The sequence below is a fragment of the Ochotona princeps genome, chromosome 6, assembly GCF_030435755.1.
Source record: "Ochotona princeps isolate mOchPri1 chromosome 6, mOchPri1.hap1, whole genome shotgun sequence".
NCBI lineage: Eukaryota > Metazoa > Chordata > Mammalia > Lagomorpha > Ochotonidae > Ochotona > Ochotona princeps.
The window spans coordinates 21,666,288-21,691,645 of NC_080837.1; the positions used below are offsets into that span (position 1 = coordinate 21,666,288).

General features: G+C 40.8%; 1 protein-coding gene across 2 annotated transcripts; it reads left to right on the top strand.

Annotated features, from left to right (window-relative positions):
• Positions 1 to 2,276: 2,276 nt before the first annotated feature.
• On the top strand, positions 2,277 to 22,729 carry BNIP2 (BCL2 interacting protein 2). 2 transcript variants are annotated; one of them, XM_004578031.2, is made up of 11 exons: positions 2,277 to 2,469; positions 9,152 to 9,258; positions 10,430 to 10,497; positions 11,151 to 11,330; positions 12,904 to 13,080; positions 14,709 to 14,811; positions 15,424 to 15,555; positions 17,352 to 17,438; positions 17,544 to 17,642; positions 18,341 to 18,376; positions 21,324 to 22,729. In XM_004578031.2, the coding sequence occupies exons 2-11, from the start codon at positions 9,209 to 9,211 to the stop codon at positions 21,373 to 21,375; spliced, it is 984 nt and encodes a 327-aa protein (XP_004578088.2). In that variant the 5' UTR covers positions 2,277 to 2,469; positions 9,152 to 9,208; the 3' UTR covers positions 21,376 to 22,729. The 2 variants fall into 2 exon arrangements, with proteins under 2 accessions (XP_004578088.2, XP_012784186.2); XM_012928732.3 differs by lacking the exon at positions 18,341 to 18,376 and having other exon boundaries at positions 2,278 to 2,469.
• The last annotated feature ends 2,629 nt before the right edge of the window (positions 22,730 to 25,358 follow it).

Consider the following 25,358-nt stretch of genomic DNA (forward strand, 5'->3'; position numbering starts at 1 on the left):
CCATGTTATAGACAAAGTGTGCAGCGCTCAGGTGCCTGTCAGCAGTGAGTAAATGTGACCAAAGCAATGCATCAGTTGCTCCAGAACTCTGCATTTGGGGTCAGTGATTTCCATTTCTGCTCACTTTGGGCTTGATGATTCCTTTTGCATTATCCAGATTGTACAGATTTAGTAGGTTACACTCTAGAGAGGGATTATGATGTTCCACTAATCTCATTTAAAAAATTATTTTTTTTCTTGAAAGAGTTGAGAGGGAGGAACACACACAGAGATCTTTCACCTGTTGGCTCCCTTTCCAGACTGGCCACAATGGCCCACACATCTGGGTCATCCTTGTTGTCTTTTCCAGACCTTTGGCAGGGAACTTTGAATGGGAAGGGAAACAGCCAGTTCTCCAACTGGTGCCCACATGAGAAGTTGGCATCACAGACCTTAGCTTCTATCCACTACGCCACAACGAGGCCCCTACTCTCATGGTCTTGATTCTGTAGAGCAGGGTTGCCACCCACAGACCTCATCTCTTCAAGAAAGCGTTAGTGGTGGGTGGAGAGGAAAGTACAGAAATGCAGAGACCTTACGGCATGTGCACAAGGAATATTATGACTGATGGCTAACAATTTTTAAAAGATTTCACTTATTTTTATTGGAAAGTCAGATATGCAGAGAAAAGGGAAATCAGAGAGGAAGATCTTCCATCCACTGATTCATTCACCAAGTGGCCGTAACAGCCAAAGCTGAGTCGATCCGAAGCCAGGAGCCCTGGGTGCAGGGTCCCAAAGCTTTGGGCCGTCCTTGACTGCTTCCCCAGGCCACAAGCAGGGAGCTGGATGGGGAGTGGGGCCGCTGGGATATGAACCGGCGCCCATAACAAAAATGTTTTAACTTGCAGCTGAAATGCTTTTTTTTCCATTTCTTTTATTAAAGCATGATTCACAATGGGAAATTTAAACATAATAAATTGATGGCTTTGTACAGACAATTTGAGAAACACTGCTTTAAAGCTGTTCAAAGTAAGGAAATTAAAAAGAAAAAGATTTATTTATTTGAAAGTTAGATTGAGTAAGAGAGAGAGGGAATCTTCATCCCCTGGTTCACTCCCCAGAGGGCTGTGATAGCTGGGTTGGATCCAGCTGAAGCAGGGAGCCAGGAGCTGCTGGGTCTCCTAAGGGGGCCCATGGACCAAGGACTTGGGTTATCTGCTGCTGCTTTCCTAGGAGCCTTAGCAGGGAGCTGGATCCTAAGGGGAGCAGCTGGGACTGAAATCAGCACTTCTATGGGACGCTGATGCCAGAGCACTGGGCCCGTAAACTAAGAGAATTTGGGGCCAGGCTTGCAGCCACAGAGATTAATCCATCCTCTTACAATGCTGGCGTCCCCTTTGGGCACCTTTTCAAATCCCAGCTGCTCCTCTTCTCACCCAGCTTCCTGCTGATGCACCTGTGCAGCAATGAAGCTAGCAGAAATGCTCCACACCCTAGCCCCACCCCCCCCCTCTCTCTCTCTCTCTCTCTCTCTCTCTCTCACACACACACACACACACACACACACACACACACACACGATGGAGCCGGTTGGAATTTCTGACCCAGCAGTTGTGACACAATTGTGTCATTTGTGGGAGTGAATCAGAAGATGGAAGGAATCTCTGTCTCTCTCTTCCACTGGCATAAAGTAAATAACTAAATCTTAAAAGAAAAAAATTTTGCCAAACGTTGACTTCTTTCTTGTTTAAAAAAAATTTTTTTTTCTTGGCAGCCCAATGTTACAGAGAGGAAGAAAACATCCATCTGCCGGTTCATTTCCTAGATGGCTGCAACGGGCGGCAGACGCCAGGGTGGACCGTCCTACGCTGCTTTTCCCAAGCCCTCAGCAAGCACAGGATCCAAGTGGAGCGGCCTGGACTTGAACCGCTGGCGTCGCAGATGGCGATTTTACCCCCAGCGCACCAGCTCCTAAAATGGTTCATTCTGAGACCAACACGGCGTGAAATGAAGCCTTCCCTATTCCTCCTCCACTCGGTTCAACTACTGTATGGTAATGATCAGTATAGACAAGCCCGGGGAAGATCCAACGCGTCCTCTCCACAGAGAAGCCGGCGGAAGCGCGTGGAGACTCCGAGACGCCGCCGGAGAGGAGCCTCCAGCCGTCGCTAGTGCGCATGTGCGGCCTGGGGGACGGGAGCCGAGCTGTGGGTTGGCCAGGACGCCCCGCCCCGGCCACGCCCAGACCACACCCAGCCACGCCTCTCTCCCGCGGCAGCCGAGCCCCGAGGAGGTCGCGCTGTTGTCACTTCCGCCCCGAGATGCGCTCTGCGTCCGGGTCGTTTGCGGCGGGGGACTAGGCTGGTTCTGCACCGCCGGCCGGGAGGAGCGGGCTCCTCTCGGCGTTGTCTTCTGCGACCTGGCAGTCAGCCCCACGTCGTCGGCCTGGCGGGTCCAAGAGGACGAGGGGGCCCAGGCTTCCTCCGGGGTGAGTGCGGCCTGGGGCGCGCCCGAGTCCCCCGGGCCGGGGTGGGGTGCGTTTCCGCGGTCTCGGGGTGCGCTCGGGCCTCCCGGCGAGGCGCCTTCCGCTCCCCGCCCTTGGCGCGGCTCCGTTCCTTTTCCGTGGTTGCCGATCGTGCTACGGATGGAGAACCTACGCCAAGGGGTCGGGCCGCGTGGATGCCATGTTTAGGGATCTGTCCTGGGGCCCGAACAAAGAAGCTCGGAGTCGGGGTGCGCCGCGCACCCTGGGGGAGCCTCTGTCAGCAGGCGGGGCTGGACCGAGACGCCCCGGGCAGGCCGGAGCACGGGCGGGGTGTCCAGGGCCGAGCCCCTGCGTGGGGCAGCCGCGGGCAGGCACGTTCCCTCCGAGGTGTGGTCCCATCTTCGGGACGCGGCTGTCGGGGAGCTCTGAGAAGGCAGGGGTTCCCGTGTGCAACCCCGTAGTCACAGTGCATGAATAAAGTATGCGACTGCCTTATCAGGGTACTTTTTATCACCCTCGCTTATTAAAAAAAAATAGTAAGAGTTAGGGTCTGTAACAAATAAAAGCACTGATTGGTTTCCTATTTTCAGTTAAATGTATCATTTTTTCTGGGATTTTATGTTGGTGTCTGCAAGTATAGAGCACATTGTAATTTGTCAATGGTCACACTGCTCCCAGAAGTGTAATGTAAGTTACCCTACAGCCTACCAGTTTCTTGACGGATTTATGCACCTTCTCCTTAGCTTTTATCTTACGTAGGCTCTAAATTCTTTTCCTGGTCTTCCTAATCTTTTCTCATGCAGCCTAAAGTTGGGCCTCCTTCTGTAAACCCAGAACTTGAACTGGATTGTTTTATAAAGCAGGACGTTTGCCCCTTGCAGGCATTGTAGGACCTTGGCAGCTGAGTACCAGATCTGGCCTCTGACAGGTCGCGTAGCCAGTGGAGGAGCTGGGGAAGCAGGATGTGGTGTCCGGACTTCCTGGAGACAGCCTGGGGAGAGAGTAGTGCCAGGGTCCGTGCCCATCAGAGGTTGGCGAGAGCAGGTGGCCTGTTGCACATGTCCGTGGCCAGTGAGTGGGGAAAGCACTGTTTTGGAGGGTGGCTCTGTGCATCCTACCTGGATTAAGGTTGAAGTGATAAGGGTGGGAACTGTCCCAGAGAAGAAAAACACTTAGAGCCACACCCAGTAAGTTAACCTTGGCTGCCGATGGATCAGAAGTTAACATCCTGTAAAGCAGAATGCTAGAATGATAAGGGGATAGTAATAGTCCAGGATTACAGAGTGGCAAGGTCTTTTTAAAGCTCTACAGTATGTTCTGCAAACTGATCATTTGTCTTAAACAGTTTTTTTATTTGAAAGGTATGGTTAGGTAAAGAAAGTGTGCCTCCACCGATTCACTCACTCGGTAAGTGGCTGCAGCAGGCAGGGCTGGGCCAGGTGCAGGCCAGGAGCTGGAGATGGCATTCGGGGTCTCAGTGTGCACAACACCGGAGCCACCTTATGAAGCTTTACCAAGCCAGTTAGCAGGGACTCACAGGATGCCAGCAGTGGCCTAACCCGCTACGCCACAGTGCTGGCTTCTGTATGCTCGTGACTGAATACGTTTTTTTTTTTTTTTTTTTTTTTTTAAAGATTTATTCATTTTATTACAGCCAGATATACACCGAGGAGGAGAGACAGAGAGGAAGATCTTCCATCTGATAATTCACTCCCCAAGTGAGCCGCAACGGGCCGATGTGCGCCGATCCAAAGCCGGGAACCTGGAACCTCTTCCGGGTCTCCGACGCTGGTGCAGTGTCCCAATGCATTGGGCCGTCCTCAACTGCTTTCCCAGGCCACAAGCAGGGAGCTGGATGGGAAGTGGAGCTGCCGGGATTAGAACCGGCGCCCATATGGGATCCTGGGGCTTTCAAGGCAAGGACTTTAGCCGCTAGGCCACGCCGCCGGGCCCCTGAATACTTTTTATAGGTGACTTATTATCCTTTGCTTTGTTTTCATGATTTTCAGAAAAATTGGAACCCTTATAGTTTTTCGTGGAGTTGTAGATTTTGTCTTAGCATTTCTCACTGAATATCTCATTGTATTCTTAAAAATTTACAAGATACTGTCCACCCTGAAGGGAGAAATGACGGCAGGAGAGACTTGTCCAGGGCTGTTAAGCATGCAGATTCTTTTTTTCTTAAAGATTTATTTTATTTTTATTGCAAAGTCGAATATATAGAGAAGAAGAGAGACAGAGAGGAAGATCTTCCATCTGTTGATTCATTCCCCAAGTGGCCACAATGATGAGAGCTACACCTATCCAAAGCCAGGAACCCGGAGCCAATTTTCCAGGTTTGCCATGCGAGTGCAGGGTCCCAAGGCTTTGGGCCATCCTCAGCTGCTTTCCCACAAGCAGAGAGCTGGATGGGAAGCGGAGCTGCTGGGACTAGAACCGGCACACATATGGGATCCTGGCACATTCAAGGCAAGGGCTTTAGCCACTAGGCTACCACACCGGACCCAAACATGCAGATTTTTGATGAGAAACTAAACAAAAGTGTTTTAGTTTTTTGTGTTTAAAGGAGTAGATGCTTGATTGGCATTTTGCTTCTGCAAGCTGTAATTGATAACAGCATAGATAGGCGTGATGTGCACCTCTTCCAGCAGCAGTTACAAGGATGTGACAGTCAAATCGCCATGTGCAGTTATGAGTTGCAATGAGACAGTTCAAATATAACCCTAATGTTTACTTTTTGCATCTGTTGCCAGGTTCTGTGGGGAAATCCTTTCCTTCACCCCCCTTCTGTGGCTTTGTCGGGGAAATGGGTGTCTCCCCGAGTTTGCCCTGCCCTTGGTCGGTGACAGTCTAGAATTCATCTTTGTAGCCTCCCCGGGTAACTGGAGGATGTGCCACCTGCTGCCCAGTCTGTTTGGAAATCATTTGATTCATGTGGCGCTAGGTTATCTGAACAAATTGCATGTTGAAGTGCTATTTCCCTATTCTAATTTACCTTTAAAAAAATCTGAGTAAAAAGGGGAAATAACCTCCGTGAGCGTGTGTGAGTCAGCACTATCCGCATTTCCTTTCAAAACGGCTGTGCTTGTGTGAACTCCTTTCTTGTGTTTCCTGTCCCTGCAGCTGCGTGGTGATAAAATGCTTCCAAGAACAGTATGCACCCATTTATTTGAATTGTTTTTATCTACCTGGTGTACTTTTTTTCTAAAGTTCTTGGTGAAATGGTCAAGTCATTCTATTTCTTTTTCTCCTTCTATATGTCTTTGTGTAATTATACTCCAACTAAACATCCCTACTCATGCGCTTAGGTGTGTTAACATCACATGATTTGGTGTGTTCAGATTGAGTAAGTAGACTGAGAAGGCAGAGGGATCCGATATGTAGTTTGATAAAATAAGTTTGAAAGGGGCCATCATTGCAGCCTTGCAAGTTAAGCGGCTGCCTGCAAAGCTGGTGTCACAAGTACTGGTTCAAGTTCCTGCGGCTCCACTTGTGATCCAGCTGCTTGCTTACTGCCTCTGGGAAAGCAGGGGAAAAAGGCTCAGGTATTCAGGCGCCAGGCACTCAGCTGGAGATCCAGGTGCACTTGGAGGTTGGCTGTGGCCGTGGCCATTGCAATCATTTCGGAAGTGAACTAGCAGATGGAGAGGATAAGTCTTTAAAAATTGTGTGTGTACACGTGCACACATGTGTCTAAGCTTGAGCAAACCCTTGCTTCAGTGTCACAGCTCTCAATTAAATATTCACTAAGTTGATACTTACAGCCCTAATACATGCCAACTACTATGCTAGATGTTGGCAATACGTGGGTTGCAACTATCTTTGATGTGTTAAATGTTCTGCTAAAAGATAACCTATGCTTGCTGATATTTTCGAATCCCCAGTAAAAGAGTGACACAAGATAATGCAAAGTTTTTCAAATTGATGAATTTCAAGAAATACTTTTCTTTGGAGTACCCAAGAATTGAGAAAACAACATTGAGAGGTATACAGTGAATTATAAGTCTAGAAGGGACTGTTTTTTTTTTCTCCGCCAAAGGCAGAGTTACAGGGAGAGGGCGTCTTTCGCTTGCTCACTCCCCAAGGGGTTGCGGGTGGAGCTGAGCCTGAAGGCAGGAGACAAGCTTCTTTCTGGATCTCCCCTGTAGGAGCAGGGCCACAAGGTATTGAGCCATTTTCCACTGCTTTCCCTGGCTGTGAGAGGATAACGAGACGGGTCGTGGAGCACCTGGGACACGAAGCAGCACCCGTACGGGACACTGGCACCGCAGGCTGAGACCAGCCCACCATGCCTCAACACTGACTCTGGGCTGTATTGCCAACCCTTTGTGATGCAGTCGTTCAGTCTCATTGATGCTACAGTAATCAGTGTCAGCCATTTGGGCTTGTCTATAAACAGTGTTTCACCAGTTTCTCAAAACTGCTTGGCTCATTGTTCTCCCGGAGAATCAGAAATGCCTTACTCCTATGTAAAATATGCTGACGGAAAGCATCTGGCTGGCTTTTTCTTCTTCTTTGTGCTAACAAGTACATGTTCAAAAATACTAGCTTTGGGAATGTTTAAAATTTCGAATATAAATAAAAATTTTAAGTAGGAGTAGAGCCTTCCAGTCCGCATAGAGATGAAAATTTAATTTACCATGTGAAATGTAACATTTTCGGAAGTTTTCATTGTAATTTTGTTAATGTTCTGAAATTTTTTTTCTGTACAATTTTGTGTATTTTATGAGGGCTATGGCAACAGCATATAAGGCCATCATAAAATGTAGCTACATCTTTGTTTTAGACTAGTTGCATGTGAATGGCTGGCAGCATTTGTTTGATAGTTTTTTTTTTTAAACACCTTTATTTGCTTTAAAAACATAAGACTTCTTGTACAATAAAGCATAAGCATGTTTCATCTACAAAGTCAGAATATCTTCCTCATAGAACACGCAGGAAGAAAGGAAAAACACACACATGGCAAAGTAGTCACAGATTACCTCTAAAATAATTAAGACTTTCGGCCAGAAAAATTAATCTTTTGAGTTTTTTTTTTTAAGTTATGCATATGTAGTTTAAAAATCAAGTGTGGGTGACAGTTAAGAACTTGCTCTGAGGGCCCGGCGGCATAGCCTAGCGGCTAAAGTCCTCGCCTTGGAAGCCCCGGGATCCCATATGGGCGCCGGTTCTAATCCCGGCAGCTCCACTTCCCATCCAGCTCCCTGCTTATGGCCTGGGAAAGCAGTTGAGGACGGCCCAAAGCTTTGGGACTCTGCACCTGCGTGGGAGACCTGGAAGAGGTTCCAGATTCCCGGCTTTGGATCGGCGCACATCGGCCCGTTGCGGCTCACTTGGGGAGTGAAACATCGGATGGAAGATCTTCCTCTCTGTCTCTCCTCCTCGGTGTATATCCGGCTTTCCAATAATAATAAAATCTTTTAAAAAAAAAAAAACTTGCTATGAAATCAGTATCATACCAGTTAATCTGTTGGAGGCGTTTGGCATTGTTGCACAGTGAGTTAAACTACCTGCAATACCACATCCCCTGTGAGCTCTGGTTCAAATCCTGGCTGTCCCACTTCAAATCCAGCTCCCTGCTAATGCACCTGGGAAAGCAGCAGCAGATGGCCCGAGTACATGGGGCCCTCTCATCCATGTAGGAGCCTTGAAAGAAGCTCCTGGCTCCCTGCTTCAGCCTGATCTAACCTCACCTGGCTACAGCCATTAGGAAATTAATAGCCTAAGTTAAAATACATAGTTGCATACACAATGACATCCCCAAACTGAGGGTCCTAAAACATGCTGAATTATGAGAAAAAGTGTTGATGGTATAAATGTGAACTTAATCAACATAATTCATTTATTGGGCTATTCAGTAGTAGCCTCCATTAAGTGACTGTAGAATAGTGGTATCAGAACCATGGGGAAGAAGATAATAAATAGTAACATTTTGGCTCTGCTGAATCATCATCATGTTAGTTTGTTATTGTTCATTTTCTGGAATTAAGTTATATCCAAAGGATAGAAAACCTTAGGGATATTTAGTGGAAAATGTTACTTTTATTGCTTGTCCCAACTTCAGATTTTATATACATAATCCATATGTGAAATACATTTTTAATCACACTTGAGACACAATATGCCTATGAACAACTGGGGGAAAAAGCTAAACAGTGTCCTTAGGACAGACAGTCATCCTTTATAAGAATATATGGCCTTTGAATTTTTGTATTAACATGTATTTATTTGAAAGCCAAAGATAGTGATTTTTCTGTCCACTGATTTATTTCCTAAAACCCTTCAATAGGTAGGGCTGAGCCAGGCCGGGGCCAAGAACTCCATCCAGATCTCCCTTGGGTGGTGGGGTCTCAGATACTTGAGCCGTTATCTTCTGCTTCCCAAACACATTGGCGGAAGCTGGATAGGAAGTAGAGGTAGAAGTGGGACCCAACTCCATGCACTCTGGTGTGGGAGGCAGGTGCCCCAACCAGTGGCTTAAGCCACTGTGCCCCAATGCCAACTCCTGTGAATATTTTTCTATTCTGAATCTCCTGAGGGAAAATTGTAACCTGATAAATTGGTTTCTCCAGCATACCTTCCCACTGCGGTTGGTGGGGTAGAGGTCTGAACTGAGATCAAGATGACTATAGCTTATCAGCAGATACAAGTAGAATTTAGGTTAGCCATTTTTCTGTCTTCACAGGACATTGGCGCTCCAGATTCTCCAGGACTGGTAGCTGACATCGAGTCCAAGCTAAGGATGGAAGGTGTGGAACTTAAGGAAGAATGGCAAGATGAAGATTTCCCAGTGTGAGTAATACACTGGAGTGAAAATAGACTTAAAACGTCAAAGTTTTTTATTAGGATATTGCTTAATGAATACTGGGCTTCACAAAGAAATTCAATATTGAAAAGTGGTTCTTTGATAGTAGGAAATAAAGTTCATTTCCAACAATTTGAATATTTCTCTTCAGTCTCACTTTCCAATCAAATGTACAGGTTCTACAATCTTCAGTATTTGTTTTGACTGTTGAAATTTTTAAAATTTTTGTCCTAAGCACTTCTTGAAAGCTATATAGTTTTTAAACTGGGGACTGAGAGGTTCCTGGGAGAAGGGCAACTTTGGTTGTGAATAAGAACATTTAAGTATTGTAAGTATTTCCAGGGCTCAGGGGAAGGAGCTGTATTCAATAAATAACGAGGATGTTCTATGTCCGGCTAACCCTGTGGGCACACTTGCGGAAGCAGGCCTTCTGTATAATGCTGTTTCTATGCCATCATGGCCAGAGGATATCCTGGTGTGCAGTGAGGTTTTTTAGCAATTGGAATGTGGACAGATGGTGGGAAAACTGGGTCATTTTAGCACATAATCATGATAGTAACAGAGGGATGCGAAATTCAGATGTGTAGCCTAGTTACTATATTCTCACTGTGAATTAAAATCAGATTTGAAGGTCTGGCGTGGTAGCCTAGTGGCTTAAGTCCTTGCCTTGCACATGCCAAGATTCCATATTGAGACCCTGTACCCATGTGAGAGACGCAGAAGAAGCTTCTGGCTCATGGCTACAGATTGGCTCAGCTCTAGCCTTTGCAGCCATTTGGAGAGTGAACCAGGGGATGGAAGGTCTTTGCCTCTCCTTCTCTCTGTAGATTTGCCTTTCCAATAAAAATACATAAATAAGTAAATCTTTTTTTAAAAAGCAGCTGTATTATGCATTGCATTGTATCTGTGCATTTGGTGGTTTGTGGTTTTTATAGTATTTAAACAGTTGCATAGGAATTTGTATCTACTGTGTGTTAAATAAATAGGTCAGTCAATTCTCACAGACTGGGAATGTTTCTTTAAAAGTGGTTTGTAATTTACTAAAGATGAAATGCACTATTTTCTGCACATCTGTTCCCTTAAGCTATATTTTAATAGATCTTCAACCTCCAAAATAAGTTTTTATTCTACTTTTAAAAATGTGTTTATGTCTCTTAGACCTTTGCCAGAAGATGATAGTATTGAAGCAGACATACTAGAAGTAACTGGACCAGAGAGCCAGCCTGGTAAGACCTGACACTTTTACTTAAGTGACATGATGAGCTTTGTGTTGGTTTTGAATCCATTTCTTTATCAGAAATATACACTGAGCTTTTAGTTCTTTTTTTTGTTTTATTTTGTTTTATTTATTTTATTGTATTTTATTTTATCTTATTTGTGTTTGTTTATTTGAAAGTCAGATACAGAGAGATTAAAAAATTGTCCACCCACGGATTCAATCCCAGATGGCAGCAACAGCCGGGCATAGGCCAAGAGAAGCTAAGAGCTCTCCTGTAGCTCTCCCACATGGGTGGTAGAGTCCCAAACACCTGGCAGCTTTTCCAGGATCATAAGCAGGAGCAGCTGCTTTACCTGCACTGGCCATGACCTTTTATTTCATCATAGGAGCCAAGGATAAATTCACTCCGAAAGCATACCCTAGGTCTTCAGAAATTTTCAAAGGGATGAGAGGAGATAATTTTTTAATAGAGAAGTGATTGTAAGGTCTGTGTCTCTTCCCAATGATGTAGCAATAATAGTGATCAAAATCCAAATTTTGTAAGTTAGTGTTTTGGAATTTTGTTAAATAGTCTTCTCACGAATGAAGTGATTAATATGCTGTTACTACTCACCAAGTGTCTAAGCATTCCTTCGAGTATCTTTTTGTTTTCCATGCCAGGCTCCCTGGAAGTTAATGGAAATACTAAAGTAAGAAAGAAATTAATGGCTCCAGACATTAGCCTGACCCTGGACCCTAGTGATGGCTCTGTGTTGTCTGACGACTTAGAGGAGAGTGGGGAGATTGACTTGGATGGCTTGGACACACCCTCAGAAAACAGTAATGAGTTTGAGTGGGAAGGTGAGTGCAGCCCTGTTTTTAGTCTGGTGTTTGATGAGTAATGTTTGTCTTTGTGTGCACACGAGTTCTTATAGTGCTGTTGTCTTAGGAATCTCGCAAGTTGATCGTGAACTAACTAGATTGGATACGTTTTGTCTGAAACATGTTACTTTTTCTAGGATTCACACATTTGTTAGTGAGGTATAAAATTTTGCTAACATCTCAATATTCTCATGGTGTTACCATTTACAGTAAATTACCTTGGTGGCTTTATTTTTCTTCTTAATTGTCCAAAGCTGTAAACTTAGTTTTTTGGTAGATGCTCCAGAAATATTGCTTGGTAGTTATGGCGTGCTCTTTTCAGCTGATTTAGGAAGGGGAGGGGGAAAAGACACAATTTGGAGAATGTGCTAAAAATAGTAAGGATTTGCATGAAGGGCATGCTGAAGGCAGTTCTCAGGAGTTACTTTTTAAGTAGGTTTGTTTCATACTGTTCCACTTTTTGAAGCCATCAATTTGAATTAATGTATGCTCTTGGCCACCAAACCTTGTGTGTATCAGTGCTTATATCGATTTAAAGAGATTGACATGTTTTTGCTTTGTGTGCTTTCCTTAATTAAATAATTGCTATCTCACTTTATAGTGGCTAATTAGTGGTTTATATAAATAAGTCCTTGACATTATTTCTACTTCAAGTTAGTGTCTGGCATTAGGTATTTTGCAGTAAAAAAATTATATTTTGTATCTTCTGTTCTTATTTTCCCTGACTTACTGGTTCAGTAAGCAGTCCAGTAATAAGCAATATTTTATGAAGATACTGAAATAGTTTTTTGCCTGTGTGTTTTGTCTCTTTCTTTAATGCCGCTGTAGTCATTTCCGGAAGGATATTTTCCATTAACAGCTTTGTCTTGGAAACAAACAACTAACATGCAGTAGGTTTCCTATTCCCCCATCTTTTGGTAAGGACTCTGATACTAAAATTTTGAAAATCATTACTTCAGTAAAAATCGGCTAAACTGCAAACCTTAAAACATAAATTTCACCTAATCATTGGTGCTTATACTTCAGCTAATTTTAATTGCTTTTGCATGTCCACTTCAGAATATTATAAATACATTTCTGCTTCTAAAACTGATGATGAAATGAAAAGTGATCATTGTAGTTAACCACTTTCTATCTGGCATTACAATGTTTGAGAATTTATGTGCTCAGTAGAAAAAAACGACTGATTTTCAGTAACCTATAGAAGCAGTGAAAAGTACAATCTAGAAAGCCTTATAGATCCCATGTACTAAAGTTTTGATGGCTCTCTGTAAATTAGCTTTCTGATGAGCTTGTAGATACACATAACACTGTGATCAAGTGCTTTGCTGAATTGAGCAGTTAAAAAAAAATTTAAAGAATTGTGATTTCTGAAGACTTAAGATGGCTGCATGCTAAAAGCAACCTTTTTTTCTGTAATGGAAGAGATATTTAGAAGTCCACAGGTAGTATAATGAAAATTCTCCAAACAATCTAGATAGTAAAGTGGTTAGCATTAATCTGATTTTTATTGTATAGCAGTCTGTGATTTAAAAGCTTTGTCTTTTGACAGATGATCTTCCAAAACCCAAAACTACTGAAGTGATTAGGAAAGGCTCGATTACTGAGTACACAGCTGCGGAGGAGAAGGAAGATGGGCGGCGCTGGCGCATGTTCAGGATTGGAGAGCAGGACCACAGGGTGGACATGAAGGCAATTGAGCCCTATAAAAAAGTTATCAGCCATGGAGGTAAGAGGTACTGAAGATTGTTCTTTAGACTTACGAATGCAGTATCAAATTCTAAATGCTTCCAAAAATATCTCTAGAGATTTAAGAGATACTGTACTGCTGTCATTTTATGAGTATAGCAGTTTTGAAATAAAAGGATGAAATTACCACTTAAAAAGTCATTAATACACATCTGCAGTCAGTTTAAAAAGTACAAAGAGAGTAGGGCAGGTGTTGTGATGTAGGTCAGGCTGGCATCCCATGTGGGCACTCAGTCCTGTCGTGGCTGCTCTCCTTCTGATCCAGCTCCCTGCTAATGCACCTGGGAAGTGGCAAACTATGGTCCAAGTGCTTGGGCCCCTCCATCCATGTGGGAGACGTGGATGAAGCTCCAGGCTCTTTCCTAGGTTTGTCCTGGCCCAGCCCTGCCATTGCAGCCAATGAAGCAGTTAACCAGTAAATGGAAGCTCTCTCAATCTCCCTGTCTGTAAATAACTACTAAGTCTTCCAAAAAGTACAGAAGAATATGCACTAGAAGCTGTCTGCCTTCCATCCGGCCACCTGAAACTGGAACTGTACTTCTCTCTTTTGTAATCACCTAAGACTTACATCAAGTTTAATGAGTTTTAACAAATGTGTATGTAATGGTTTATGCCAATGTAATGTGACTTCCACCTCCTAACATATGGAACATTTTTGTTGCCTTAAACTAATTTTTAAATTTATCCTCCCAATAAATATCCCTTCTTCGGTAACTAAAATCTAGCCTGCTAGTTGGGACACGGCTTGTTGTGTAAAGCATGTCATATTACCGTATATCCTCTTAACTGAGGACAGCCACCACTTGGATCCAGCAGACGGATTCTTTTCACTTAGCGTCATTTCCACTTAAAATTTGCTCTCTGCCAAATGCATCCCATTGCTTTTCTCTATTGTCCTCATTCATTTGATAACACATTACTTGAATATTTGCAGTTACATTCTTCTGCCTAATCTAACCTTATTCAGATGAAGAAAAATGGATCATCAGGATGAGAAGCCCAGATACCTGTTCATTTCTGGTACAGAAGAATCAAACCTTGAGACCTTCCTTCCAGTTTAAACCAAGGGTCTCTTAGAAATAGCATTTCACTTCTCGTAGGGGAAAACAATTAAGATACCTTAGCCTGGTGGATTAATACCTGTTAACTGATACGCATTGTTTAGTTATTTGAGATGATTAAGAAACACAGATAGAATTCTAGTGTTCCTGAAATGTTCGTGTCTTTTCACGTTTTTAAGAACAGTTAAACATCTGGCAAAGAATACTTTTACTGGTTACAGCTTAATGTCTAAGCATTGCAGTTGAAGCGAAGGCATTTTAGTCCTGTTTTTCTTTGCTGAAAGTTGTGTCAATTATATTATTAGTTTTAATATCTTAAAATCTGCAAAATTTTAGGCATCATTGAATGTAAATGCATCTGTGAAAAAGAAGAACCTTTGAATACTTCAAAATATGTTATTTCTGATATGTTTTAGTTGCTGAGATTTTTATCACCTAAAGGAAGGTTTTAATAAAATTATACTAGTTGAAGTGTGTTTGTCAGGTGGCATCTAAAAAGATCAGAGTAAAATCATGCAAGTAATGTAATCTTTGGTTTCTTATTCAGGATATTATGGGGATGGGTTGAATGCTATTGTCGTGTTTGCTGTCTGCTTTATGCCTGAAAGTGGTCAACCTAACTACAGATACCTAATGGACAATCTCTTTAAGTAAGTATATCTTAAAGATATTTGCTGGAACTTAACCTGTGTAGAAAGTATACATTTCCCAGTTTTGGTTCTTTGTCTATCCTTTGGCTTTATGCAGTTGTAGTTTTACAACTCAGTAAAAACAAGGTGTCATTTTGAATTTAGAAGATATAACTTTAGATTATCCTAAAGTCTTTATTTATATTTGTGGATTTGTGAATCTTAAAGAAGTGACTTTCTTAAAAGCATATGGCTAGATTACATGAGCCCCCTGAAGCCCAATGTCATAAGCCGACTCTTACTAATCCACATCCACCAGATTTCTCAGGTTGATGTAGGTTTCTGGAACTGTGGCAAATAAGCATCAACTTCTATAATTATCAATTTTTATGTCATCCTTTCTTCTCTCTGCACTGTATCATTTTGAAACAGATCCCACACATTGTTATTGCATCTGTAAACATTTTAATATACATCTCTAGAAAATAGCTTAGAATATTCATAATGCCATTTAATACAGTTTTAAATTTTTAATTGTGTTTCCTGTCATTGTTGGGTAGAAAGGGAGTTGTATAATTTAGAAGACTTAGTTCAAACCCACCGTGATATTTAGGGCTCAATTTGTTTTTACAGGTATGTTATTGGCACTTTGGAGCTGTTAGTAGCAGAAAACTACATGATCGTTTATTTAAATGGTGCAACAACACGCAGGAAAATGCCAAGTCTGGGATGGCTCAGGAAATGCTACCAGCAGATTGACAGAAGGTAATAGAAATACAGTTGAAAGCCGGGCTGAATGATTTTTATAATGACCTTAGTGGATTTGTGTTTTTTTTTCTATTGCCTTGTAAAGACACCATGTCTGCTTCTTAAATTGCATTTGTTCATTTCATAATAGATTTCTTTTTTTCTGAAGGGTGTTTTAAAATGTCACAAGGGACATCTATTTAAGTCTTAAGCAAACACTCTCTTATTTATGCCAAATTGAACGCTTTGCTACAGTTTCTATCTTGGGAAGGGATGGAAAATAGAACATTTCTGTACTTTGTCATATTCCAAGTTTGCCAGGTTCATATTGCTTAGCATATTCTGGGCCTCTTAAAGACACAAGAGAGCTTCAAAAAGTTTGTGAAAAACCAAAGATATTTGGGTGACCCAAATTTTTGTAATGTAAAAAGAGATCTTGAGCTGCTGATTCATTCCTCATATGACTACAATGTCCCGGGCGGGGCCAGGCCAAAACCAGTATGTAGCGGCTTCATCCAGATCTCCTACATGAAGGGCAGTGGGCTAAGTACTTGGACGATTTTTTCCAATACTTTCCCTAAACCATCACCAGTGAGCTGGATTAGAAGTGGAATATCAGGTGCATGAACCAGAGATGCCAGCATCTCAGGTGGCAGCTTTACCTACTCTGCCAAAATGCTGAGCCCTAAACTTATCATTCCTTTAAAAAAAAAAGATGGGGAAATATTTATTTATATTTATTTGAAAGGTGGAGAGAGATATCTTTCACCCATCTAGTTTATTCACCAAATGGGCACCAAATGAGCTAGAGCTGAGCTGATCCGAAGGCAGGATCCAAGAGCTTCCTTTGGGTCTCCCGTGTGGGTGCAGAGTCCCAAGGCTTTGGGCCATCCTCCACTGCTTTCCCAGGCCACAGGCAGGGAACTGAATGGGAAACAGGGTAGCCAGGACTCAAACCAGTGCTATGTGGGGTTTTGCATTTACTGGTAGAGGATTAACCAGTTGAGCTATCGTGCCAGCTCCTGTTCTTTAATTCTCTTTTCCATAGATTTTTCAAATGTCCTAGTATTAGTTTAATTACAGTGTTTGTAAACAACTCTAAAAGTATTCCTTTGATTCATATTCGTGCTAATGAAAGGAACTTTGATTCTCTGGTGTATTTGATCTGGCACAGCTTATTTGAAATAGTTTCATCAGTTAAGATTCATTACTAAGTTTCTCTTTGTACCTGCATTGGCTAGTTCTTGTGATGAAAAAGGAATCACTTTGTTTATATATGAAATATGCATGATTAAACAGTAGTTTATTTACTCACTTGAAAAAGAAGCCATTTTGGGGTTATTGCATTTAATTTTAAAGTAAAGTTAATTTTAAAGTAAAGTGTAAGAGTGGGACTTAGGACTTAGGCCTGATTCATGTTGTTAATGGCTGTGGGATCTCTGCTCACAGCGCCCTACCTACCGAAGGACTTGCATGGTGTTTGAGAAATTGGTGTTCGTTTCTCTCCAAGTTGGAAAATGAAAATCATTTGCTTTCATAGTCAGTATAGCTGCTTTCCCCATTGGCAGAGTCCTGGAGACGAGTGAATGTGTGCTAAGAGGCAGTCCGTTCAGTGGATAGAAATTTAGCTAAATAAGTAAAATTCATTTAGTAGCAGTAAAGAGAGGTGGTCATGATTAAAGAATGTGTTTTCTTATCTTCAGTAAAAGCTTTTATTTACTTTCCATAAACTTGCATGTACTTATGATGTCTTAACCTCTAACATTAAAATTTGTAAATATTTTTAAAATTTCCCCCTTGTTTTAAAACTGCAGGTTGCGAAAAAACTTAAAATCTCTAATCATTGTACATCCATCTTGGTTTATTAGAACACTTTTGGCTGTCACAAGACCATTTATTAGGTAATTTTAGCTCTTGACCTTATAAAGAAAAAGTTCTCGTGTAAATTTCTTTGCAGCTATATTGGTTGGAAATGCTGAGGTAATTGTTACTTTTTTCTTCCATAGCTCAAAATTCAGCCAAAAAATTAGATACGTCTTTAATTTGGCAGAATTAGCAGAACTGGTCCCCATGGAATATGTTGGCATACCAGAATGCATAAAACAGTATGTGTTACTTTTATTTCTTTCATTGTATTGGTTCTTTGTGCTTTCATATAAGTGGGTGATAATTTTTAATGTGCATTCTTTCTGAGTTTATTTTGAAATTGCATGCTAATGTGTGTAACAAAGACATAAAAGCCATTTTCTCTCACATTATCCATTAGTCACCAAGTTCTTCAAACTATCAGTTGAAGGATTACAACAAATTGATTTCTAATAGTTATTCATTTTATGCTTTGAAAGACTGGTGACAAGCTGAGAGGTGAGTTCCTGTTTGTTTAGTACTAAAGAACCCTCTCCAAGCCTGAGCGTGATGGTCTCCTAAAGGGGGTTCGTTGTGGCACTGAATGATCATACTGCTGGAAATAGGGGGCATTCATGAAGTCAGTCAATTGGTAATAATTTTCAGTGAGTAGAAGTTAAGAAATTCACTTTTCCCAGTCTGACTTTGGAAGGACATGGTTTAAGGCTGTTGAGATAAATACCTGAACATCATAATGCTTTTACATAGAAACGTTAATTTGTTTTAGTGATCTGAGATTTTAGGTTGTATAACGTCAAAGATGACATTAAGTCAGTTTGTACATTGCACATTTTTTGTTTTGTCTGCAAAGTTTTAAGCTTATTTTTGGTATCTTTTTTCAAGTTTTTTGTTCACTTCATAATATGTGTACTTACTGAAATAACTCTTCCCTACCAAGGTATGAAGAAGAAAAGTTTAAAAAGAAACAGAAAAGGTATATGCACACCTCGACTGGGTTGCATCTAGACTAGTTCATTTGCATTGCACAGACTAACCCTTTCTTACTGGTTGGTTAGCTTGTAGACAAAGATAATAGCATTTGTAAATATAAGTAAACCCCCACATCCAAATACAGGGTGAATCCAGAGTTCCCCTAGTGCTGGACATGAAATCCATTCACCCTGTTTTGATACCATATATGGTGCGCATTAGGAACTAAAGACCACAGCACATCCTACCTTTGGCTCTAAACACTGATGGTAAAGTTAAAGGAATTACTTTGAGTCCGTTTGAAATACCAGCTGCTTTTAAGACCATCTGTTCACCATTTACTTGCGATCCCTAACCTGTGCCTCTGCAGTATTTGTGCAGATATCTTTACAGAATTGTGTCTTTCCCTGGGGTTGATGATTATATTTGCAATGCATATGTTCTTTGGCTAACCAACATCAATTTCCTTGTACGCTTAAATTAAACGGCCTGCTAACCAGTCAAATTCTACATGTGATAAAATACCTAAAAGTGTGATGGACCATTTAACAGTTGATCGCTCTGCTTTCCATTTTAAATTTAATTTTGAACACTTTGCTTTGAGCATAGCTATTATCTATTAATATCTTGGCATAGAAGATAAAGTACAAAGTTATTAAAATAGCATTTTATATGATAGTATAGAAAAAATAAAGATCTAATTTGTTGATAAATTTATTAAAGTTTTGTCAGTTAAGGTGGCCAACCGTAGTTTCATGCAGTTCTTCTTAAGAGTTAAGGTCAGAGATTTATATGTGGTTTTCACTTGACCATTCTAAGACACTAACTGTAATTGAATAGAACTGGACAATTTTTGTAACACATTTTAGTTTCGCTGCTGAGAATTGTGTTAATCAATCATGGAATGGACTCGTGGCTTTACATTTCACAGTTTAACTGTACTTTGCCATTTTGATGTGGGCAGTGATTTGAGATCATGCTGATTTCTCATTCCTTTCCGGGTATCACTGTATACTTGGCAGACAAATGACTCAAAACTATCTGTAATCACATTTTGAAGCAAGTGGCTTTGTGGCTTTCAGAATGAATTGTCTTTGTGAATGCAATGTGCTGTTGTTATTCTGATGCTAATTTAAGCATTGAGAAAACTGGATCGCATCCTTTTTTGTTTTGTTTAACTTTTGTGTTACTAGTCTTAAGTAGAAACATTACCTACTTTTTAGTTTCTGTACCACATTTTGCGGGCTGTTGTAATTAGGATTAGTTGTAGAATAAAACTCAATTTTCAAAACTTTATCCAGATATAGTATAGTATTTTTTAAATAAAGATTTTATTTATTTTTATTGGAAAGACAGATTTACATAAGAGGAGAGACAGAGAAAAAATCTCTAGTTTACTTCCCAAGTGGCCACAGTGGCTGGAGCCAAGCCGATTCATAGCCAGGAGCTTCTTCAGGTTTCCCACATGGATGCAGGGTCCCAAGGCTTTGGGCCATCCTCCACTGCTTTCCGCGGGCACAGACAGGGAGCTGGATGGGAAGTGGAACAGGTGGGACATGAACTGGCACCCATATGGGATCCTCACACTTGCAAGGTGAGGACTTTAGCCACTAGGGCTGGTGTACTATTTTTAAAACTAAAATTTAAAAGGATAGGTGCACATGAGCTTATTTGAGGTGCCATCTCCATGCTAGGTACTGATGCTAAGTAGGATGTAAAACCATTGCTATTGAAATACAGTATTTTTAAATTTTATAGATGTTTCTTTCAAACACCTAGTGCAAGTATGGCCATGACTAGGTAGATAATTAAACTTTTAAGCAGTGTTTAAGAAATAGTTTAATACTTAGTTTATTAGAATATTCAAGATTTGGACATGCATTATATATGTATCTTTGAAATATTCTAAAGTTAAAATATTCTAAAGTTGGTAATCTGGCTTCACAATGGACCAAGACTTGTGGGTCTGACTTAGTAATGGGCACAAGTGTGAAAATTATCTTCCTGTGTCATACCAAGTTGTTACTACATGTTTCCACATCAGTAATTCAAATAACTACAAATAGAGTAGTTATAAATTGTCGCATGTTATCTTTGACATGTTGTGGGAATTATTTTCTATTCAAAGATTTGTTTTATTTATTTGAATAGCAGAATTAGACTGTCTTCTATCTACTGTTCACTCTAGAAATAGCTGCAGTGGCCAGGGCTGGGCCAAGCCAAAGTCAGGAGCCTCGATCTCCATCTGTCTACTGTATGGGTAGCAGTATTCCAAGTACTTGAGCCATCTTCCACTTTTCCTGGCACACTCAGGAAATTGGATTGGAAATGGATAAGCCAGGAACTCAGATGTGATGCCAGTATCACAAGTTTGATATAAATTCTGTCTAATCTGTAGTTCATTTAGAAGGTTTTAATTTACTTTTAGATATTTTTGATATTAAATTCTTGTGGCTTCTCAGTGTCAAAATAAGTGGAAAGGAGTCACACAGACAAAGCATACCAAGAAATTTTGGAGTATAACTATGGCTTATATTACTGTGCATTTTTATCCCTTATTGTAAAAATAATATCAGTCAGTGGATTGGTAGCACTTTCATATTTCAGATAACAAAACCATTTTTGAGGAGTTGTTTTTCCTACCAGTCTTTTACTCTTTGGATTCTTGTGCTGCAGCAAAGCTACAAGTCATGAACTTTTAAGAAAGTTCATATTCATTGTTTGTAATTTATGATCTTTAAGAAACGATAGTCACACGTTTCTTAATCAGTGTCTTCCTGTCTGTAAAAATGTGCTTGTCTTTTGTGATTGGGGAAATGTTTGGTAATCTTTTACTATGCTTCTTCGCAAAGCTTTGTTTTTAACAGAATAATATTCTGTGCTGGAAGTAGTCACTCTTAGAAAATGTCCCGTTGCTAGTGTTTTATTATTATAATTTTTTTGTTACACAGAGTTGATCAAGAGCTTAATGGAAAACAAGATGAACCAAAAAGCGAGCAGTAAGTTTGGCATCTAGTCCAAACAAGACTGAAGAACATGCTGATGAAGCAATCCTGTTTTGCATTTATAATGCATTTATTGGCCCATATTTTATGTAATCTGTTACAGAATTGACTTGACTTTTTCCTAATGGACTTTTGTACAAGGGACTGTTCACTGCTGTATTGGTTTGCAAATTTCTTGAATTTAGCTCCTTTAATAGCTAACTTTATTGTAATCATTTTATATTTTATAGTACTAATTAGCAGAGAACTACACTTTATATGAAAGTTTTGCATTTGTTTATTGAATGATGCATCTTCTTCAGTAAAATATTTATATGCATAAATGTTAAAGAAATAATATATATTTTTATGTTTCTTGAGCAATATTTTTAAATGTATACCTGTCTTATGGAAGCATATGCAGGTAACCAAGACCATAGTTTTATAAAGTACATGTTAGGATTTGTCTTTATTTTGTAAATGGTTAAATACATTTCCTGGGTAACTTAGAAAATTAAGTTGCTCATAAGATGAGGGACAGTCAGACTGATTCTCTTAAACATCCAAAGATCATGTGTGTAATCTCATCAGATTTGGTGGCATGCTAGGCTGTTGTCTAACTTAACATGTATTGTTCCTTAATTCAGAAGAGCAACTGCAAGTGCGATGCACAGTTTTTTTCCTTTTTAAACTGAAAGAGAGGTCAAAAAGCCATTTTTAGAAATAACAGGATTTAAGAGGCTAAGAATTTGTGTTTGTACATATGTATATAATGGGACATTTTATCTTCTGGCCCAGAGTCAGAAGTTTATAAAGTCTTGGGTTTGTTCACTAATGTGAAGTGAGCTGTGTGTCCAGGGTATTGCTCTCTTCTGTGTGTGTGAATGCTGTGGAGTTTTGCAAAGAATGATGAGTTCTTCACTGTCATGACTTTTTCTGTAGAAAACAGGCTGCTTTTTAAACTGCTCTCACTGTGAGCACTTTACCAAGTCCTTCCATCTCAGTTATTTGAGCTTGTCCCAGATGATCTGTCTCCAGGTTGCTGTTGGGTCATTGTTAACAGTACTGTAAATTAGGGTAAAGCATCATCTTCGTGTGGGGTCTTGGATGACACAATGAACGCATGTCAACTCTTTGTTTTATTCAGTCACCTACTGAACCATTCAGAATCAACAGATTGGTCTAATGCTGTATTGGACATTTGAATGACTCATGTATTTGGTAAATGTACCATCTTCCAAACCTCTTCCAGCCACTCTCCAGCCCCTTGTGTGTTTTTCAAGATTTAGGCCTGGCGCAGCAAAATTGAAGAGAATAGAAGTAAGCCTTAAAGGCTTAATCTGTCTTCTGTTAAACACATAGTTTGTGCAAAACATTGTTATTTTTAAGGACAAAGTTTTTAATACAAAAGGGAATTCTACTTTTTGTGCTCTTACATCACAGACTTGTTATGGTAACTTAGATACAACCGTGAGTTGCTGGAGGATTCTCCAGCTGAGACCATCTTTAGCAGCTCCTTGTCCCAACTTGGGGTCCAGTGGCTCTTGGCACATCCTGAGGCAGTAATGTGAGTTACGGTGAATTAAGCCAAGACCATTACTTGCTGAAAATTTAGAAACACTGTGTTGAAGTAAACTAATGGAAACAGTTTGAAACAATTTAGGCATTCCTTCTGAATTCACCATATGGAGATTATGAATAAAAGATCATGGTTGAATCAATTGTGATTGATAATGCATATTTGTAGAGCATTGTAAGCAACTTTCATCCATGTGTTTTCTTGATATGGGTTAGCCTTTTTAATAGGTGCTTTTCCCACAGCAAGTACCTGGGTCAGTTGAAGAGACAAAAAGATTAATTAAACTATGTATTTTTGCTTCTGAAATCATGGTTTCTAACACTTGGTTTTGTTTTATTTTGTTTTGTTTGTTTTTTTAAAGATTTATTATTATTGGAAAGCCGGATATACAGAGAGGAGGAGAGACAGACAGGAAGATCTTCCATCCGATGTTTCACTCCCCAAGTGAGCCGCAATGGGCCGGTGCGCGCCAATCCGATGCCGGGAACCTGGAACCTCCTCCAGGTCTCCCACACGGGTGCAGGGTCCCAAAGCTTTGGGCCGTCCTCAACTGCTTTCCCAGGCCACAAGCAGGGAGCTGGATGGGAAGTGGAGCTGCCGGGACTAGAACCGGCGCCCATATGGGATCCCAGGGCTTTCAAGGCGAGGACTTTAGCCGCTAGGCCACTGCACCGGGCCCTCTAACACTTGTTTTTATAACAGAAGATATACTCTGTGAAGAATCAAATTAGAATACCTGCTATAACTCACACTTAATGCATTCTGGTCTAGGGATGTGGCAACAAATGTTTCATAACTATGAGACTAAGATAATAACTGGTAGTTTAAAGGAAAAACATTGATTAAGCTTACTTATAATTAGCAATCATGTAACATTTTATTCAATTTTAATTTTCCATGACTGATTGAGGTGGAAGTAGATATTGTATTTCATCTTTTGAGGGGTTATGAGGCTAACTTACATGACCTACTATGATGTTTCTGTCCACATTTTTGTTAGCTTTAGTTCTGGTGCCCCTTGTAGTTGGAAGCTTGTCCTGTGGAGCATGAAATACTTTGGTTTTGTGTTCTGTGCACCGGGGAAAGTTGTTGTGGACTCCACAGTTTAAGCTTAGGAGGTTTTAAATTAGTGGGGAGTATGGGCACATGTGATTCTAAGCATGGTCTAGCTGCATATCTGGGGGAGATCAAGCAGGAGAAAGGAGCCCTTTATAAAGGGATAAAGAAAGACTTAGCTGTTATCTAAGGCCCCCACTGAATGAATGTGTCCTCTTAAGGGTCAGTTGGTAGTTCCGTTTCTTTTACCCAGCCGGAAAGCTTGTGGCTGGCTGTACACAGTGTGAATAGGAGAAAAGGTGGTAACAGCTATGAAAGGAGTTCATATTTGCTTTGCTTTCTTGCTAGAGAAGCAAGTTTCAGCAGAGAGGGTTAGCAATCAGTGCCAGATTAAAGGTTTAGACAGGTCAACGTTAGTCTTTGAAAAGGACATTGTTCTTCAGTAACCGCACTGAATTCTGAACTGTGCTGACGATTTTATGGCTAAAGTTTCTGCAAATGTGTTTACAATATTTGAAAAGGGGTCTGCTTTTTGGATAGAGGCTTTTTTCAAATGACTGATAAGGTGAGAGCTCAGGGAGTTTGGAAGTGCTAAATGTAATGTAGGTACAGCTTGTTAGATTTCTGCAGTTGGTCATTTAGCATTAGGATAAATATCTGATAGAACAGTCAGGTTCCATGATGAAGCCTGTGTGTGTGTGTGTGTGTTCGTTCATAGTAATACCATCCTTTTCCCATGTTGTATGTAGAAAATAGCTAACATAGATCACATGAGGAGAGAGACTGAAAAAACAGTCACTACACTGTTTTGTTTTTCTCCCCACCCTATCCATATATTTCAGAAATACATCTTAAAGGGATGGAGTTAGTAATGGACTTAATGTACTGGGAAGTTGTTGCTGGCCAGGAGTTTGTCTTTATGGTGAATAGGAGTTGTGTGGTTGGAGTGTGTTAGAGCATAAACCTAGACATGCATGGAAGGCCAGCTGTGGCGGGAAGTGAGTTACTGTCTACTTGATGTAGTTGGTAAGGACTGTCTGAGGGACCCCAGCCCCTTTTCTCCCATGCTTGAGATTCCTGAAGAGCCTGGATCAGTGGTGTGGGGCTCAGTAACATAACTTTGTTTTAAAGTTCTAAGTATTAATGGAAAATAAAGTAGTATGTTAAGAAAAGAATGCTAAAATCTGGATAGAACCTTTTGTCCCAACAAAATATAATAAATAGGTCTTCTACTTAATTTCAGATGCTTGGAGAGTAAATTTTAAAATGCCATGAAAATTCACACAAAGCACTTAACGGATGAAGTATAGATGAAGACCAGGAGTCTAGTGCTTCGAACTTAGATTTCAGTTCACGTTTCGCTTGGC

Coding starts and splice junctions, on each gene's coding strand:
- BNIP2 (XM_004578031.2), top strand. CDS start 9,209: ATGGAAGGTGTGGAACTTAAGGAAGAATGGCAAGATGAAGATTTCCCA. Junction 11,331..12,903: donor TAATGAGTTTGAGTGGGAAG/GTGAGTGCAGCC, acceptor GTCTTTTGACAG/ATGATCTTCCAAAACCCAAA. Junction 15,556..17,351: donor TACCAGCAGATTGACAGAAG/GTAATAGAAATA, acceptor TTAAAACTGCAG/GTTGCGAAAAAACTTAAAAT.